This window comes from Taudactylus pleione, unplaced genomic scaffold (genome assembly GCF_031769625.1).
Source record: "Taudactylus pleione unplaced genomic scaffold, aTauple2 ptg000242l, whole genome shotgun sequence".
In the NCBI taxonomy this organism is placed as follows: domain Eukaryota; kingdom Metazoa; phylum Chordata; class Amphibia; order Anura; family Myobatrachidae; genus Taudactylus; species Taudactylus pleione.
Genome location: NW_028284644.1, coordinates 3509224 through 3527984, shown reverse-complemented (window position 1 = coordinate 3527984; position 18761 = coordinate 3509224). Strand labels below are relative to the sequence as shown.

The 18761-nt window shown below is 44.1% G+C and overlaps 1 protein-coding gene across 5 annotated transcripts in view; it reads left to right on the top strand.

Annotated features, from left to right (window-relative positions):
* LOC148516718 (zona pellucida sperm-binding protein 3 receptor-like) overlaps positions 1-18761 on the top strand; it is a 200861-nt gene that overhangs the window by 98091 nt on the left and 84009 nt on the right. For all 5 annotated transcript variants that reach the window (XM_088479634.1, XM_088479636.1, XM_088479632.1 and 2 more), the window contains 2 exons: positions 5993-6072; positions 9975-10154. In XM_088479634.1, coding sequence (XP_088335760.1) covers positions 5993-6072; positions 9975-10154 — 260 coding nt within the window. The remainder of the gene's footprint in view (positions 1-5992; positions 6073-9974; positions 10155-18761) is intronic.

The following is an 18761-nucleotide window of genomic DNA, read 5'->3' as shown; positions in this document are numbered from 1 at the left end:
ATTTGGGGAGGCCAGATAGGAGGAGGTTACAGTAGTCCAATCTGGAGTTGACCAGTGAGTGTATGAGGGTTTTAGTAGAATCCTAGTTGAGATAGGGTCATCTTGGAAATATTTTTGAGATGGAAATGACAGGACTGCAAGAGGTTCTGGATATGTGGTTTGAAGAGGAGGGATGAGTCCAGGATAACTCCAAGACAGCGCACTTTGGGGCTAGATAAGATATTGTGCCATCAATTGATAAAGAAATAGTGGGAAGTGAGGTTATGTGGGAGGGTGGGAAGACGATCAAGTTTAAGAAATCGCTGGAACATCCAGGAAGAGATAACAGAGAGACAGTTGGAGATATGAGTCAGTAGAGAGGGGAAGATATCAGGGGAGAAAAGGTATATCTGAGTATCATCAGCATTGAGGTCAAAAGAGCTGATGAGTTCACCTAGAGAGGATGTATAGAGGGAGAATAGGAGGGGTCCAAGAACAGAGGCCCTGATTCAGAGTTGGACGCTCTGACAAAGCGCTCAATCTGAATCAGGGCGTCTTTTTTTTTTTTTATGGAGCGGCCTCCTGGCCGCTCGCATAGCTGTGGGTTGCCAGTCAAGATCATCGCGACAATCGGGCTTGCGATGAGACCCTTGTGGTAGGGTCTCATAGCCGCAAGCCCCAGAGAGCTTTCGGCTCAAACAGAGCCAAAAGCTCTCCCACTGACATCACTTGTGATGTCAGTGGGGCCGCCCCCAAACGGTAGGCGTTCCCATGGGAATGCCGCCGTCTGGACAGCCACCCCCCCGACCTGCCCACCAAAGGGGGCGTGCTGTCACTCAACATCGACAGCATGCCCCCTTTGGTGTGAGACCCGGAGCGACGGATTGCCCGATGCTATCCGGGTCTCGCGCATGTGCACGACGGAGCCGGCTCCATCGAGCGCAAGCGCTCTGGGCCACCACCGACCCTGTTGCGAGCGCTCAGCGCTTGCAACCGGGTCTGAATCAGGCCCAGAATACCTACTGTAAGAGGCTGTGGGGGGGTAAGAGGAGTCATGAGAGGAAATGGAGAAGGATGAGAGGAAACGGAGAAGGATCAGTCAGAGAGTTAGGAGGACAGCTAGGAAAGAGCAGTGTCACGTAGCCCAAGGGAGTGAAGGTTTTGCAGCAGGAGAGGGTGGTCCACTGTGTCAAAAGCAGCAGAGAGATCAAGGAGAATGAGCAGAAAGTAAAGGCCCTTGGATTTGGCAGCAAGTAGGGCATTGCTGTCTTTCATGAGGGCAGTTTCAGCGGAGTGGAGAGAACAGAAGCCAGACTGAAAAGGGTCAAGGAGGGAGTGGGAGGAAAGAAAGGCGGTTGTAAACAATATGCTCAAGGGGTTTGGAGGCAAAAGGGAGGAGAGAGATGGGTCGGTAGTTAAAGAGAATGTTAGGATCAAGGGTAGGTTTTTTTAAGGATGGGAGAGACAAGGGCATGCTTGAATGCAGAAGGAACAGTTCCTGATTAGAGGGAGAAATTAAGGAGGTGGGCAAGATGGGAGCAGGCAGAAGGACGGAGGTAGCGGAGGAGGTGGGAGGGGGTGGGGTCAAAGGGGGAGGTGGAAGCAGGGGAGGACCAGATGAGGGCCATGACTTCCTCTCCTGAAACGGGAGAAGGCTATCAGAGTCAGTAAAATGAATGGGGAGGGGTGATGCGGGAAAGGAGAAGGTGGACAACTGGGGGACTAGTTGGATATGATGTCCTGAGAGGAGGGTGTTAATGGTGGTGAAGAGACGCTGGGGATTTGAGCAGAGAAGGATATGTTAAAAGAGAGAAGGTGATTGTCAGAGTGGTAGAATGGGGAGTTGGAGTAATCAGAAATATCACAGTGAGTGAAGACTAGATCAAGCGAATGCCCACTCACATGGGAGGGTGAGGAGTGAGGGAGAGGCCATATGAAGATGTGAGGGTGAGGAGTTTGGTGGCAGAGGATTCTGTGGGGATATCAATTGGAATATTGAAATCACCTAGGATAATAGAGGGAAGGCCTGAAGAGATAAAGTGAGAGAGCCAGGAAGCAAAGTTGTCAAGGAACTTGGTTGAGGGCCAGTTGACAGCAACTTGGAGATGTACTAGTTGGAAGAGGCGTATAGCATGAACCTCAAATGCAGAGAATGTAAGGGTTGGTTCTTAGCTATTGTGTGCGTGTATGTATATATATATATATATATAGTGGCAAAGACAAATATATTCCAGGTAAAGAGTCTTCCTTACCAAGTATGGTAAAGCTAAGGGGGAGGGTATGTGGCAAAGAAGGTATTTTGCCACGTTCTGTTGTCCAGAACAGAACTCGTTCCCCAGCAAATGGTGCAGATAGAATCCTGCTGCTTGCTTTAACAAAGGTCTTACACACAGCTGTACTACCTGGGTGTGACTGATTTGGTGTGTGTGAAGGCATAAAGGATTGTGGAATACAGTGGGCAGGGCTTCCTATGCTGACTAGCAGCCGGACGATAGAGAAGGGCTGGTGGGGCATAGCTAGTGTCAGGAAACCATCTCATATGTACAAATGTGCCGGGATAGCATTTGTTAAGAGTAAAAATCCATCTGACTGTAAAAACCGGTGTTGAGTCGCTCCTTTGTAAGCAGATTCCTACAAAGTGGTGTCATACATCGGATCCTTCTACCAACTGTGTCCCGTGTGGCAGAGACCAGGCTGTGTCTTGCTGGGTCGGTGAGTGAAGTTAAACGGCCTGTAAAAATAATTTTTTTGCATAGTGCAAATGTGCAAAGTTATGATGTGTCCTTGACTAAAATGAAGTGATTACACAGTGTGAATATTTGCAAGCAAAAGCAAGTGAAGTTGTTGCAACACAAAAGCAACTGAAGGAAGGGTTGATAGAGAAAGCCCAAGTGTGCTTCAGTAAAAAGAAAAAGAAAAACACTTTTTTTTTTTTCTTTCTCTGCCTTGTTAATTCTGGGTGTGGTGCAGTTACATGAGTACAAGTTAAGGCCCCCATACATCAGCAATTGATTGCAGCAATCATGCAATTTGCAATCGATTGTGTATAAAAGTCTTTCCCTTTTTCAATCGATTGTAGCAATTCTGCAATCGATTGAAAAAGGGAAAGATTTTTATACACAATTGCACGATTGCTGCAATCAATTGCTGATGTATGGGGGCTTTTAGGTAAGGAAAAGTTGTTATGTGTGTAGTCTGTAAAACCCAATTAAAGGAGATTTTTTTTTTTTTTTTTTGTCTGTTGTTTGATATTGTTCCTCCCCAGAAGGTACTATGAAGCAACTGCTGGCAGCTAAATTTATATGACTGTCAGAAACATTGGCTTCCCTGTGTATGTTAAGGGAGGCTCAATCTCGCTACTCCGCCAGCTCAGATAGCAAGATGGAGGAAATACTCCACGCCTTAACTAATGTGTCCGCTATGCAGCAGGCGCAGTTGCTGCCCGTTGCTGAGGCCTAGGTGGAGAGCAACAAATTGTGGCGAGCAGAGCTTAGTCAGCTCCAACTGGGTGAACATTGGCCTGTCATGTTGCAGAAAATGACACCCAGACAATGTTGAGGCCTTTTTGTTGTCCTTTGTGAGGACGGCAACTCAGCTTAAATTGCCAATAGAGGAGTGGGTAGCAAAATTGGCTCCTTATTTGATGAATGAAGCACAGTGGGCCTATCTGGGTATGCCCGAAGCCCAGGCAGCGATTTACCGGCAACTAAAGGCCACAATGTGGCGCAGATAGGGGTGAAAGGGCCCGGGAAGGCACAGCGTTTTTTTGACTGCGGATTTAAGCCAGAGTCTGCAACATCTGCTCAGTTGGCCCACCTGGCGAAGTTAACAAAGAGATGGTTAGAGCCAAAATCTGCCTGTCAGAATCTTGGAAATTCTCGTAATCAAAAATTGCGTATGGAACTTGAACGGTGAACTGCAAAAATGGATCCTGCAGAGCAATCCTCAGTCGTTTGAAGAGCATTATTACGCCCAGGGAAATACCACCCAGAGTGGGAAAGGGTGTCAGGCCGGTCGCCAGGCCAAAACCAACACTAGATATTGGCACAGACCACAAGGTAACCCCAGAACGGTGCTTTGAGTATGGCGAGCTGGGGCACTTTTGAAAGAATTGTCCAAATCGCCAGGAACTATGCCTCATGTACCCTGTTTGTTTGACCATGGCCTCATCCATGGGTAGCCCACTGCTGTTCCAGGTGCCTGTTATAATACAGCAACAGTAGGTGTTGGCGGTGATGGATTCAGACAGTGAAGTCGCTTTGGTGTTCAGCACTCCAGTCCGGAACACCTGATGACCACCAGTAAAGTATTATGTGTCCAAGGGGACACCGTGGGATATAACAGTGTTTGTCTTCCTTTTACTGTGAGGGGACAAATTGTGCAAATAGTGGTAGCAATACCTACAAGGCTGCCATACCCCCTTATTCTGGGGTGAGTCTTTTCCCTGTTCTGGGAAATTCTACTTGACCGGATCAATCTGGACATGCCGGCAACGGAATCACTGACCGGACATCTGATCCTACATGATCCTGTTGGGAAGCAGCAAAATCTGGGGTCGTGTTCCAGAAGACGTGTGGAAGAAGGTTTAGTCAAAGAAGGTTGGAAGAAAACAAGAACCTGGCCAGTAGATTGGACTCCTGTGTTCAGAGCTGTAACACTCCAGGACTTTGTTCAAGATCAATTAAATCATTGTGCATTGGGGAGTACTTACAAGAATGTTGTGCGAGTGAATGGAGTATGGAAGGCTCAGAGACCGGCTGAGAAAGAACCATACTTTATGATAGAAAGGGACCTGCTGTATACGATAGCGGTGGTACAAGAGGGGATAGTTAAACAGCTCTTGGTGCCACAGGTACACGTTCCATTGTTGTTGGTAGCGGCCCATATACACTCTAAGGGACGGAATTTGGGAGAGGGCAAAACTCTTAAATGGGTGCTCCAGAGGTTTTACTGGCCGGGCATCCGCATGGCGGTTAAGAGGTACTGCCAAGCCTGCACAATCTACCAATGGATGGTATCTAAACCTAATTACTGAGTACCCCAAGTACCTTTTCCAATAATCCCAGGTCCATTAGTGAGACAGCCCTTAAAGAAAGCAAAGAGGTGGCAAAAGAGGGGTTACAGTACCTGAGCTGCCACATGCACACTTAATTCAGGTGATAAGGTGCTTGTCCAGGTACCCACAAAATGGGGCAAATTGTGCGCACATTGGTAAGGCCCTTATGAGGTAATAGAGGCCATAGGACCAATAAATTATCGAGTATGGCAGTGGGTAGACAGCAAATAGAGCAAGTTTACCATGTTAACCGGTTAAGCCCACGGGTGCAGGAAGTGTTTCCTCAGCAGAGGCTTCCATCACGAAGGTTCTGTCTTGGGTTGCGAAGATCCTTCAGTCACATAATAAATATTTATTTATATATATATATATATATATATATATATATAGTATAACATACACAATGTCATCTTGCATTCAATAAAACTTATGAACTTCACCATCGACTGAGTTAGGTGTGCTTACATACAGTCTCTATTGGCGGCACTCAGAGATAATAATCAGACAACTACCATCTCCTTCTACTCAACGTTTAAATGTTTCACCACATTTTCATCAGGACAATGTCCAAAATCAGTTACTCATCTATTAAGTACTCCCCTTCACCAGAACTTCCTGTGTCCTCCAGCATATACAGCCGGCAGTCGTGGTTCTATGACGTTACACCCTGTGCACCCATTATCATAGTTACAAAATCTGTTTGAAAGCAAAGTGTAAAAATACATGATATGATGCAATACTGAGCTTACCTCAGTTAAGGTCAACTTATGTCACATAAAGTGAACTTTCCTTAATGACAATCATGTATACTTAAATTAATTCATAATTTAGTGTGAACTCAAAATAGTATTTTTTTTCCCAAAATAAGTGAGTTTTATAGTAATAAAAAATTTGTCTTGAGAAGCAGATCTTCTAATGTCTGTGTACAATGTGTTCTGTTTTTTTCTCATCTTTTAGTTACCGCTTAACAAGCAAACGATATTATAGAGATTGCCTAGCAGATGGAAAGTGGAGCAATGATCTGCCTGAATGTGAAGGTAAATTAAGCTGTGTTTACTTTATTGCGCTGTTTAACTGGATTTGCCCAAAATAAACAATATGGGCTACCCTAATTTAGATAGCATTGATCGTTCACTTAATAAAGGAGCCTGGGTTTGAGTCCAGTCTCATAAATTTTAAAGCTTAAAAATGATATTAGGAAAATAAAAATGTCAGTGTTATACTTAAGCTGGCCACACACTAGACCAACTTACATCCAACCAGCCAACTTGTTGATTGGTTGGAATGAAAATCTGGTAACGTATGGGAGTAAATGATGATCAGTAATTTGCTCCTAAATGCCAGAAAACAGATGAAAATGGTCGTCAGACAAGTTTGTTAAATGTTTGATCTAAACAATTGTTCAAACAACAGTTTTTGTCCATTTTCCGGCGTTTGGGAGCAAATTGCTGATTGGCATTTCATTCCTTCCCAGGAATTCCTTTCCTTTCAATTCCGTACCAGATTTTAATTCCAACCAATCAATCAGTTGGCTGGTTGGATGTAAGTTGGTCTAGTTTGTGGCCAGCTTTAGCCTTCAGTGTGGTATTACCCCAGTCCTGCAGATCCTACTGATCAATGTGTCCCCAATGTTATTCTTTTCTCTTCTACTGAGACTTGCCTGTTTTATAGAGATAGCAGTGTCTCCAAACTTCCCATTTAGGGCAGTTTGGAGACACTCCCACTGAGTGTTTGAATTAGGCCCACCTTTTGTTGCAGAAAATAGAACAGTGCTGGACTGATGGATCTTTTGGAGGGACTTGCCATGTCAGGGTCTCCCCACATTAAAGGCAAATATGAAGCTCTTTACTTTATTTTTTATATCATAATGAATGTCTGCCAAAACATTTTTTTCCTTCTCTTAAGATAAGAATCCCTAGTTTATTTATAAAACCTTTAATTACATGGGATTCAGCAAAGGCTGCTACAGCTGCCATAGGACTATACATTCTAGTGTCCTGGGCTAGAAGGACAAATAGTATGTGTGTATATATATTATAAGGGCACAGTCAGGGCCGGCGCTAGGCTGTGCTGTGCCCAGCGCCGTATGGAGTTGCCGCCCCTTCCCTCCTCCGCTCCCTCCCCCTGAGCTTAAATATTTCCTCTACCTCTGGGAGGGTGGGCGTTTCCTGCGCCCTCCGGATACAGTGGCGCTCCGGGCGATGGACCGGCTTGCCCGTGCCAGGAGCCGCTACTGGGCACAGTCGTTCCCTTATATTGAGGCTGCATCTAAAAAAACTTATTTCTCCATAGAGAATTCCAAAGGTGGGGGCAGGGTGTTCAAGGGGCTACCCCTCAAAAGCTATTAGAGGTACGGATCTGAAATTTGGCATGGCCGGGTAGAACTGTCACTGGGTGCTGCAATTAAAAAAAAAAACATAAAAAATGAGGATTTGGGGGTAATCTAAAGCTCCAACTGTCACATTTTTCTGACATTCTCAATTAGGACCACTTTTCTGCTGTAGTCTGTGGGGGTTTTTTGGGAAGGCAAAACTCAGGGTAGGTGGCGAATTTAGACTTGGGGTTTGTTTTATTAGGTAGCTATTGTGCCAGGGTACGTGCTTTTGGGGTTCAGGTAAATTATAAAGTTGCAGTTTTTAAACTATTACCTCAAGAATGCACCATTATAAAGATAGGACTTTTCAACTTGTTGCGCAGCCTCAGTAGGAGCCTCCAGCAGGTGTTCTCACTGTGGCTTCACTTGGGTGCACAAAGATGGCCATCATTTGCAGGCGATAGCGGCCCTGGAAAACACCAATGATAGCAGCGGCGGGGACACAGAGGCGGCGGTGGCACGGGTGTCGGCAGCGCAGGTGTCGGCAGGACCCAGCGCTGGTGCCGGTGCGGGCGTTGGCGTCGGGCCTGGATCCGAGAGGGTCCAGTCCCTGCCAGCCATTCTGGCAAGTACGGCAGCGGCGCCCATTTCAAAAATGGTGCCTCAGCGTAATTTTTGAAATTCAAAGATGGCCGCCACGAGCCAATCAGAGCTCGCAGCGGCCATCTTTGAATTTCAAAACTGGCACTTAGGCGCCATTTTTTAAATAGGCACCGCTGCCGTACTCGGCAGAATGGCTGGCGGGGACTGGATCCTCTCGGATCCAGGGCCGCCGCCAACACCCGAACAGTCGCCAGTCACGTTGCTGCTGGGTGCCATCGACGATGACGTTGCAAGCCGTGATTGGAGGCCGCGACGTCATTGGAGGTGGCGGCGGCACCTGAAGAGGACCACAGAAGCCTTGGGGAGCTGGCAGCCACCCCCCAGGTGAAGACGCCAGAAGCCCTGGCGGGTGGGTGCCCGCCAGGCGGTGACGCCGAAGCTCTGGCAGGTTGGCATCTGCCAGGCGAAGACACCAGAGGCCTAGTGGGCGGTGGCCACATAAAAGGGCTAACTCAGGCTGCCGCCCACTATATGCCATGCCTATATGTATATACATTCATGTGCTCTGTCCCCCCCCTCATCTGTATGTATATGCATGTGCTATGCCCCCCCTTATAGCACATTTATGTACATATACTGTAGATGTCTCCACCCTTGTCTGTAAGCCCTTTCATGTGGTGTATCCTCGCCATCTCTATGTACATTAATGTGCTTTGTCTCCCCTCCTCATCTGTATGTACATTGATTTGCTAGGTCTTCCCCACCCCCTTCGGTTTTTTATTCTGCTCCTCGATGGTTAACTTACCTTTGTCGTGTTGCTGTCTCTTCAGCAGTCGCTCCTCATGCCTCTTACTCTCGGTTAGTCACTTACAGGCAACATCACACTGTCATTGCATAACGTCCCTAACGTTGCAGGGTAAGGGTGCTGCTGCAGGGACCAGTCAGGGAGGGCCAGATGCCTATTCAGGCAGCAAGGACACAATGCCAGTGTGGTAATGGGGGTGGCCACCCCGACTCACCTAGTTACAGCCCTCGTGTTCTCAATTATTATATTTTGGTTATGCTGATGAATATGGTGTACACAACATCTGACTTACATACAGAAACATTTCCTATATGGTCTAGTCCAGTGAATAGATGAAAGCTGGCTTACCTAGAAGAACCTAGTGTGGGTTTATAAGGGATCACACCCAGAAAAAGGCAATCTTTGCACATGTACAAATTAATGAAGTCAGCAGGTTGCACACAGGAAGAACACAGATTAACTGGATAGCATGATAGTTGATAGAATAAGGACAATTTCTACAAGTATAGTCACAGAAAACACACTCACAGGTGAAAGTGTCCCTAAGATTGCACTCCAAAATGAGAAATTAGTTCTTTCACATGTGTCCCAAGTGTCCATCTGAGGACAATGGTTGGTAGGAGCTCTAGTTGGCGAATAATTAATGCTGGGAAACTTAGCAACATGGGATAAGGAAAGACTGTCCAGCTAGTGGAATCCAGTTTGATATTTAAGTACACATTTGCTCACAGTTCAAGGATGACTCATCTCCAAAAGATACCAAGCAGTTGTTATCCACTGTGATCACACAGCAGAGAACAAGCTGGTTGGTGGTCACCCTGCACAAAACGGTAACAGGTAAATCCGCTTTTCAGGGTAGATTCCTTCTAGTAGTCCCCTTTGGCTGGTCCAGTTGACCTGACATGCAGGTTTCCAGTTGCAGGATGGTGAGATAGAGGTATACATTTTGACAGATATTTTATTGCTGAGTATTTTGATCTTGTGTGTTTTTGTGCATATATTTTATTTTAAGCTCTTTCTGTTACCAGAGACCACAATACTGTTAGTGTAGCAATGTCTAGACAGGAAATGCCATGTTTCCCCAATCATCCCAACTTACATCTCGGAAGAATTTGATAACACATCGGCATACAGTAGAATTCCCATCCAACTACAGCTGAAAATAGAGCTGCTTCTTATTTTTAGACCATTTCCAATAAACAATTATTTTTTTTCAGCTGTTATCTGTCCTCCACCAGAAAAGCCTCAAAATGGATCACTTGAACCCTATAAAGATGAGTACTCTTACTTGGATGCTGTAACATTTTCATGTAAGAAGAATTTAGAAGTTGTTGGTACATCTACCACATCCTGCACAGCTGATGGATCATGGAGTTCTAAATCTCCTACATGTATAGGTCAGAATTTATTTATTTATTTTTTTCACCCATAATGTTTAATTTTTCTGTGTTACACGTAAAAAAAACACATTTTGTTTGTTTGCATAGAAGATTTTAAATAGTTTTTTTTAACATGTTCAATGCTACTGTAAATTTGCTTTCTACTTTTGTTTACCATTAAAATTAGCGTTATCATTATGACCATTATTATTGTATTTTCCCATAATTGTTACAACAACAGGAAAGTACCATAGTATATATATTCAGATTTCCATTTCGATAGATAGATAATTCTCGAAGGTCTGTCCTTTCATCCAACATGCATGTGAACAGCTCCCACTGCTAAGGAGGTGGTATAGGGTCACCCTGGAAAATGTCTAACACACATCGGGCTCTATTTACTACAATCCGCATTTTGAATGCAGATTGTAATGTGATATTACCGACTGAATTCACATTGCGAATTCAGGCAATATCACAGGGATTTACTAAAAATCCCTTGCAGGGACAGAGCTTGCGATAAATCTCTGTCCCTGCGAATCCCCTCCGCACACTTATTACAGTATTTTAGCAAAAAATATAGTGACAAGTGCTGACGCATGCGCCGACCAGCCGCTGCTACGCCCCGCCCCCTGTTGCTAAGCCCTGCCCCCGTGATTGCGGACCCCCCGCTACCCGACGCAACTCCACCTTCCTTAATTACACTTACCTGCAGTGATCGGTGCTCTGGTGATGTCCTCCATGGCTCCAGTCAGCTGACATCCCATCCTGCACTGGGACTGCACTGGGACCTGGTCACAGTGCAGACTGGGTGACCAGCTGACCGGAGCGGAGACCTCATCGGAGCCCCGATCACCGGTCCCTGGACTCAGGTAAGTATTTTTTTTTTACTAATTATTTTTCTTTTTTTTGCAGTGTATCAGAGTGCGGTCTGTTAAGACCACACAGCTGATCACTGGGGCCGACTCCGGGCTCTGCTCTGCCTGTTAGAGCACAGCAGGAGTCCAGTAACCGGGGGAGATAAGGGTAGAGCCGAGCCGACTATACCACTGCAGCTTCTGAGCATTTTTAAGGGACATTTCTATCAAGAACTAACTTTGAATAATTTCCAAGAGGTATACATACATTGTATCAAAAGTATTTGTTTAGTATATGGAGAGTTCCATTTAGTAATAGTAGCAAAAGGTTATGATACATTGTCACAAGTCTCTATGCTATATTGAAACATTGTATTATAGAGAAGTAGAATAGAGAGGATGTGCGAATATATACTGTGTTATGGTGCATACACATGGTCAGATTTGTCAGATCATCGATATCGTTGAACAATAACTATGAACGACTTCATGAACGATTGAACAATTTCTGACAGCATTCAAATTAATGAAATCGTCCAAATCTGTCTGCAAACACAGTCGATGTCAGATATCTGACATACAAGAACGCGCATCATTGGTCGATGAATGCACTACATGTCAAAAATATGAACGATTTTTACAATCGTTATCGTTCATATCTATAACAAAATCTGACCATTTGTATGCAGCATTATGGTGCATACACACGGTCAAAGTTGATGAACGATTTTTATAACGATTTGAACGATTTCATCAACAATGGACGATTTCTGACAATATTAAAATTAATAAAATCATCAAAATCTGACTGCAGACAGTCGATGTCAGAGATCATTATCTGACATGTGGGAACGCGCATCGTTCATTGATATGAACGATTTTTACACTCGTTATCGTTCATATCTGATAAGAAATCTGTCTATATATGTTTTATTCTGAATAATGTTAGTGATTATTTCACATTTTAATAAATCCAAATGTTGGTAATAAATATTGACCTTTTTTTTATAAAATGCAGTGAATGTGTCAATTGTATAAAGCTCCTGGGCTAATATGTTATTTCACCATGGAAAATGGTACAAAATACTACCTGGTGCTTATGGGTTAAAATAATTAATGCTTCAAAGTAATTAATAATATCGCAGATAGATATAACATGCACACATTGAGACGTTTGCATTCTTCCTTATGGTAGAGCAATATACACAAAGAAGAAGTAATAATTAATAAATAAACTATATAAGGATTCACTTGTTCAAAATAATTGTATTAATCAAAATGAAAGAAAAAAGTTTTAATTGTCTACTGATATACCTAAAACAAGTGTATGTATGTGTATATATATATATATATATATATATATATATATATATATATACAATGTTCAGTCCGAGCAGGGACATAACCAGACTAATTCACATTTGATTGGTGCAGGGTCCATATGCATGGTATTATTGCACACTCACCCCCTCCTTCCAGAGAAGATTGCAGGTCTTGCACTCCACCACAAAAAAGCGGGTTTACTCCAATATAAAGGTTGCATAATACAGACAAATGCAGAGGCCCAACAGTCTATTTCAACTGCTCGCAGGCAGTTTTCATCAGGGGCTAACAAACACATCTCAAGTGAGCCTATTTAAGGGCTGCAGTAGACATCCGAGGGGCAATAACACAGCCTGAGTAATCTCCTATGTCTTGACAAATCCTGGGGGCCAGGTCACCATGGCAAACAGATTTTGCTGCCTGGCTACCAGATTTTGTAGGGCGGGCGGAAGCAGACCCTCGTCAGCCCCAGTGCAGATTAGTGTCTGTAGTATTGCAGTGGTCATTTCATGCACAGGAGTGCATGTGCTGAAAATTGCCTGCGGTGACTGCTGTGTCTCTCTGTCCTGGCCTGCGCTGGCTTCTCCTGTATAACCAGAGCCGGCCCTAACCAATTTGGTGCCCTAGGCAAGATTTTGGCTGGTGCCCCCTAGCAGATAATCCCACCACCAAGCTTAGTGTTTATACACGGATGCCAAAATATCACATTGGTTTATGACCTATTTTTTATTGTTAAAGAAACACGTGTTAAACTCACAAAATATACAACTACAGTAGAAATATAAAGGAAGCAAACTGCAATATAAATGCTACCAGAGGCGGGCTGGGCCGGGGGGCAGCGTGACATCCGACCTGCCTCCGCCCTGGAACACTTGAGGGGGGGCGCCGTAGCATGCACGTGCTATGGGCACCTTGGCTACACGCTACTCCTCTGCCAGGGCCGCCTGCATGCATTTGTCCCCCAGGCTAAAAGTTGCCAGCCAGCCCCTGAATACAATATAGCACCTCTGGCCTCGTTTAGCACCCCAAACCCAGCACAACACCCCTCATCCAGCACAGCATTCCCCCACCCTCCAACATGACCGCTTCCACCAGGTACAAAATGCTTTGCTCCTGGACTTCCCACCTAATGTATGATTGCAGTCACCTGTGTTGGGCTAGGTAATAGATAAGACAGGTGTTTCACCACAGGTGTCTGCAACTATAAATTAGGTGGGAAGTCCAGCAGCAAAGCATTTTGTACCTGGTGGAAGAGGTCATGTTGGAGGGTCTGCATTCCTTGCCTCATCCAACTCCCTTTTCTCAGCAAAGCACCCCTTATCCAGCACAGCATTCCTCTTCCAGCTGACTTTACGTAAGACTCTTAAGAGTCAGGGCCAGACAGCTGCCCCTGCTTGTTTATCTAGTCCCATTAACGGAGGTGGAGCGGTGATGTGTGACTCACGAGCTCTGCAAAAGCCCATGGGAAGAGCGGCTACAGCTGGGCATGCATACAAACGCTCCCTCAGCCATTTTACTTGTAGACAGAATCAGGATGGATCTAGACTTTTATTGTAAGGGGGCAGTGTAAGAATCCTGACTCATTACTCCTCCCAATTCTAGTCCTGCCCCCTTAAACTTTTCTTGAACATTTATCTAGGAGTATCCTCTATTAGCACATTCACAAGGACTAAACAATATTTCTGTTTTCAAATTTAACTAATCCACATTAATAAATACTTATTTCTCATCAGTCCTACAATACATGAGCTGGTTCCTTATGGGATGTATTTAACTATCTACATGACCACATGTCTTGTGTCCACATCCACCTACCTAGCATGAATAGTACTGGGGTAAGCACAAGCTGCTCATACAAAGGAAAAATACACCCCATGCTGACCCGCATACATAGTGCACATAAAGTTACACAGACACATAAGGGCGGATGGAATCACACTTGAATGGCTTGGCAACGTGTCTGTTGCTCATTTCTGCTCACAGCCCAAGGAGGTGTGAGCAGAAATAAGTGTAGAACTTCTTACCACAACTACTCTTATGTGCGCAGCGCAAATGCACGTAATTGAATAGGCCCCAAAGGCATACAACACCCTCAATGTACATGTATACACAAAGGACTTTCATTCCTACTGTATGTACCTCATGATATAAAATGTGTTTGTGGGGAAAGTGGGAAGGGGAGGCACAATGCAAAATGTGGAGGCTGGCCTACAGACTTGAGAATTAAAGAAACCATACAAAACAGAACATTTACATTCTTGTCCATTGTGTACATTTTATTAAAAAAAAACACCTTGCTATAGTCTACTGTGATACAACATATGACATATACAGAAATTGAGAATAAATATATATATATATATATATATATATATAACTACTCCCAAGTCACTGACACTTTCATACAATGCAGCAATGCTTAATTCTTTATTTACGGAGTATAGTCATTTAGTAATATCTTACAATTTGAAAAGTTATCTGTGACCTCAGATAGATAGATATTAAAAAAGGAGAGAGATCTATTATACATTTGTTGGAAAAGTTGCACAGCTAACACAATCCAGACCATGCTGTCTCACTCGACTGATCTCCATCTTGTATATTGTTAGGACATGCTTGACATGTCTCTAAGTAACAATTGCAGGTTAAGTTCAGCTACACTTGACTCACTGGATGCTGTGAACACTAAAACTACATCTCCCAGCATGCTCTGTTTTACACAGGCTGGGAGATCATGTGACTCTTTCAGCCAATCGCTGTCCACTTACTTCCTGTTCCTGCGGACACATGTGGGAGGGGATGAATCATAGTGACAGCTGATGTGGCTGGCTGGCCCGGCAGGAGACTGTAGCATAAGTAAGTAGGCGTGGCTGTGACTGTATTTCAGAGAAGACGATCGCCCCACCTTTGATCCATCCCATGGATAGAATGAGCTTCTGCGCATGTGCAGTAGCTCATTCTGACCGCTGCCTGATCAAAGCTGAGCTGAGCTCCGATCATGGTAGCTACTGCTGTCCCAGTGCTACGCTGGCCCTAGGCTTGGGAATCGGGATGCCACCAGGCACTCCATATGCCTCTAGGCATTTTCCTGCAATGCCTATGCCTAGGACCGGCTCTGTGTATGTCCCATCCTGCACTGACTCCTCCTTTCCATCCCACAACTGTGCTGACTCATCCTCTCTATCCCGGGCCTGCTGTGACTCCTGCTGTCTGTCCCAGTCTGTGCTTATCCTCCTGTACGTCCCAGCTGTTTGCTGTATCCTAACTAAGAGGTCTCCGGTAAGAGGGTCTATGTGTGGCCATGGATTGTGGAGCGGCTTCAGAGGGATAGTGGTGTGACCATGAGGGGGGCAGCATGACTGCGGAGGAGTGGTTGTTGGCTAGTTGTGTGGCTATTGGGGGGGGCTAGCTGCTCAGTAATGTGACCGCGGGGGGGTTGTTTGCCCGGGGGGAGGCTGCACAGCAATGTCACTGTAGAGCGGTGGATTGCATGGGGGTACCCCCTCAGTAGTGTGGCTGTGGGGGTTGGTTGCCTGGGGGGTAGGTGTCAGGAATGTGGCCCCAGGGGAGTTGTGCAGAGCAGTGAGGGGGCCTTTATTTTACTATATCCATTCAACTGCGTACATGTTGTTGACTAGTATAGTGTGTATAACAGTTGCATAGCACAGAGCTGTGCTCCTCATTCACTCCTGTAATTATTTTGGGTGGACGGCGGTCTGGCCCCTACACTTTCATCCTGGCTCCTATTTTTTAGAAAAAATTGTCAAGCCCTGTCCTTTGTGCATCTGTTATGCAGGTAAGGAGCAGGCTGATGAAGGCAAACCACTGGCACTGGGTTTCATCGTTTTTACACATTGAGAGCATGTGATACGTCTTCATATTTAAATTGCTATTAAGGAATCTGGTTACATTTATCGGTTGAGAAACATCCATCTAATTGTTCCAATAAAATCATTATAAGAACTACTTGGCTTCTAAGAGCCTTTCTAGGAATTGCTCCCTATCAAGGAACGGAAAATAAGCTTACACTAATGTCATTAAGCTGATGTGAGCGACCACCATACTTTTTGTTTGCGCCACTGAGTGTTCTAACCAGTTCCATATCATCAAGTGTTTATTCAGACCAGTTCCAATTTTTTTATTTACCCCTGATGAAGTCCTGTATATGGACGAAACGCGTAGGGTCATCGCTTTGAAAAACCTGCACCTACCACATGAGAGGTCCACCTAAGAGCTCACACCCGTAAGGGTGTATGTGGCAAATAACATCTATCCTTCTGTACTGGGGCAGGATTACTGAAAGTTGTTTTATGCTATTTATGTATTGATTTGTATTGTCAATTGTTTTATGTCTTTTTGCCTCTGTTGATATTCCAAGAATAAAATATTCAGGTATAAGAATTATTGGCTGCCATAGGGCTTTTATTTTATGGATAATATTCAAAACATAAACAAATGGTGATTTGAAGAGTAACTAGAAGGTTATGTTTGACAAACAGCTAATATTGCAATAAATCATCCTAAGTGGTAGAAATTTCTCCTATTCAATTAATATTCAAAGTTGTAGCGCACCAAAGGTACCCCCTCTTTTCTATTTCTATTTTTAGGTCCTTTACCAGCAGAGGTCCACCCAATTGGTGCAGTGTAAGCGCGATATAAGGGTTCATTTTGTGTGTGTGGTGTATGTATGTATATATACTGTAATATATAAATATATATATATATATATATATATATACAGTCAGGTCCATAAATATTGGGACATTGACAGAATTTTCAGATTTTGGCCTCTATTCACCACCACAATGGTTTTGAAATGAAACAAACAAGATGTGCTTTAACTGCAGACTTTCAGATTTAATTTGAGGGTAATTACAACAGTTTCAATATGTGCCTCCCACTTTTTAAGGGGCCAAAAGTAATGGGACTATCAACTCAAAAGCTATTTCATGGACAGGTGTGGGCTATTCCCTAGTTATTTCATTATCAATTAAGCAGGTAAAAGGTCTGGAGTTGATTCTAGGTGTGACATTTGCATTTGGAATCAGTTGCTGTCGACTCTCAATATGAGATCCAAAGAGCTGTCACTATCAGTGAAGCAAGCCATCATTAAGCTGAAAAATCAAAACACACCCATCAGAGAGATAGCAAAAACATTAGGTGTGGCCAAATCAACTATTTGGAACATTCTTAAAAAGAAAGAACGCACCTGAGAGCTCAGCAACACCAAAAGACCCGGAATACCACGGAAAACCACTTTGGTGGATGACAGAAGAATTATTTCCCTGGTGAAGAAAAACCCCTTCACAACAGTTGGCCAAATCAAGAACACTCTCCAGGAGGTAGGTGTATATGTGTCAAAGTCAACAATCAAGAGAAGACTTCTCAAGAGTGTATATAGAGGGTTCACCACAAGATGCAAACCATTGGTGAGCCACAAAAACAGGAAGACCAGATTAGAGTTTGCCAAACAACATCTAAAAATTACAGTTCTGGAACAACATCCTATTGACAGATGAGACAAAGATCAACTTGTACCAGAGTGATGGGAAGAGAGGAGAAGGAAAGGAACTGCTCATGATCCAAAACATACCACCTCATCAGTGAAGCATGGTGGTGGTAGTGTCATGGCGTGGGCATGTATGGCTGCCAATGGAACTGGTTCCCTTGTATTTATTGATGATGTGACTGCTGACAAAAGCAGCAGAATGAATTCTGAAGTGTTTCGGGCAATATTATATGCTCATATTCAGTCAAATGCTTCAGAACTCATTGGACAGCGCTTCACAGTGCAGATGGACAATGACCCGAAGCATACTGCAAAAGCAACCAAAGAGTTTTTAAGGCTAAGAAGTGGAATGTTATGCAATGGCCAAGTCAATCCCCTGACCTGAATCCGATTGAGCATGCATTTCACTTCATGAAGACAAAACTGAAGGGAAAATGCCCCAAGAACAAGCAGGAACTGAAGACATTTGCAGTAGAGGCCTGGCAGAGCATCACCAGGGATGAAACCCAGCGTTTGGTGTTATCTATGCGTTCCAGACTTCAGGCTGTAATTGCCTGCAAAGGATTTGCAACAAAGTATTAAAAAGTGAAAGTTAGATTTAGGATTGTTTAGTTTGTCCCATTACTTTTGGCCCCTTAAAAAGTGGGAGGCACATATAGAAACCGTTGTAATTCCTACACCGTTCACCTGATTTGGATGTAATTACCCTCAAATTAAATCTGAAAGTCTGCAGTTAAATCACATCTTGTATGTTTCATTTCAAAGCCATTGTGGTGGTGAATAGAGGACAAAATATGAAAATTCTGTCAATGTCCCAATATTTATGGACCCGACTGTATACCACTAACACTGCTCTTCTGAAATATTCTAAACCCCTCCACCAATTATAAAATGTACTGTCCCTACAACCAGAACCGGAGCATCTTATAAACAAAT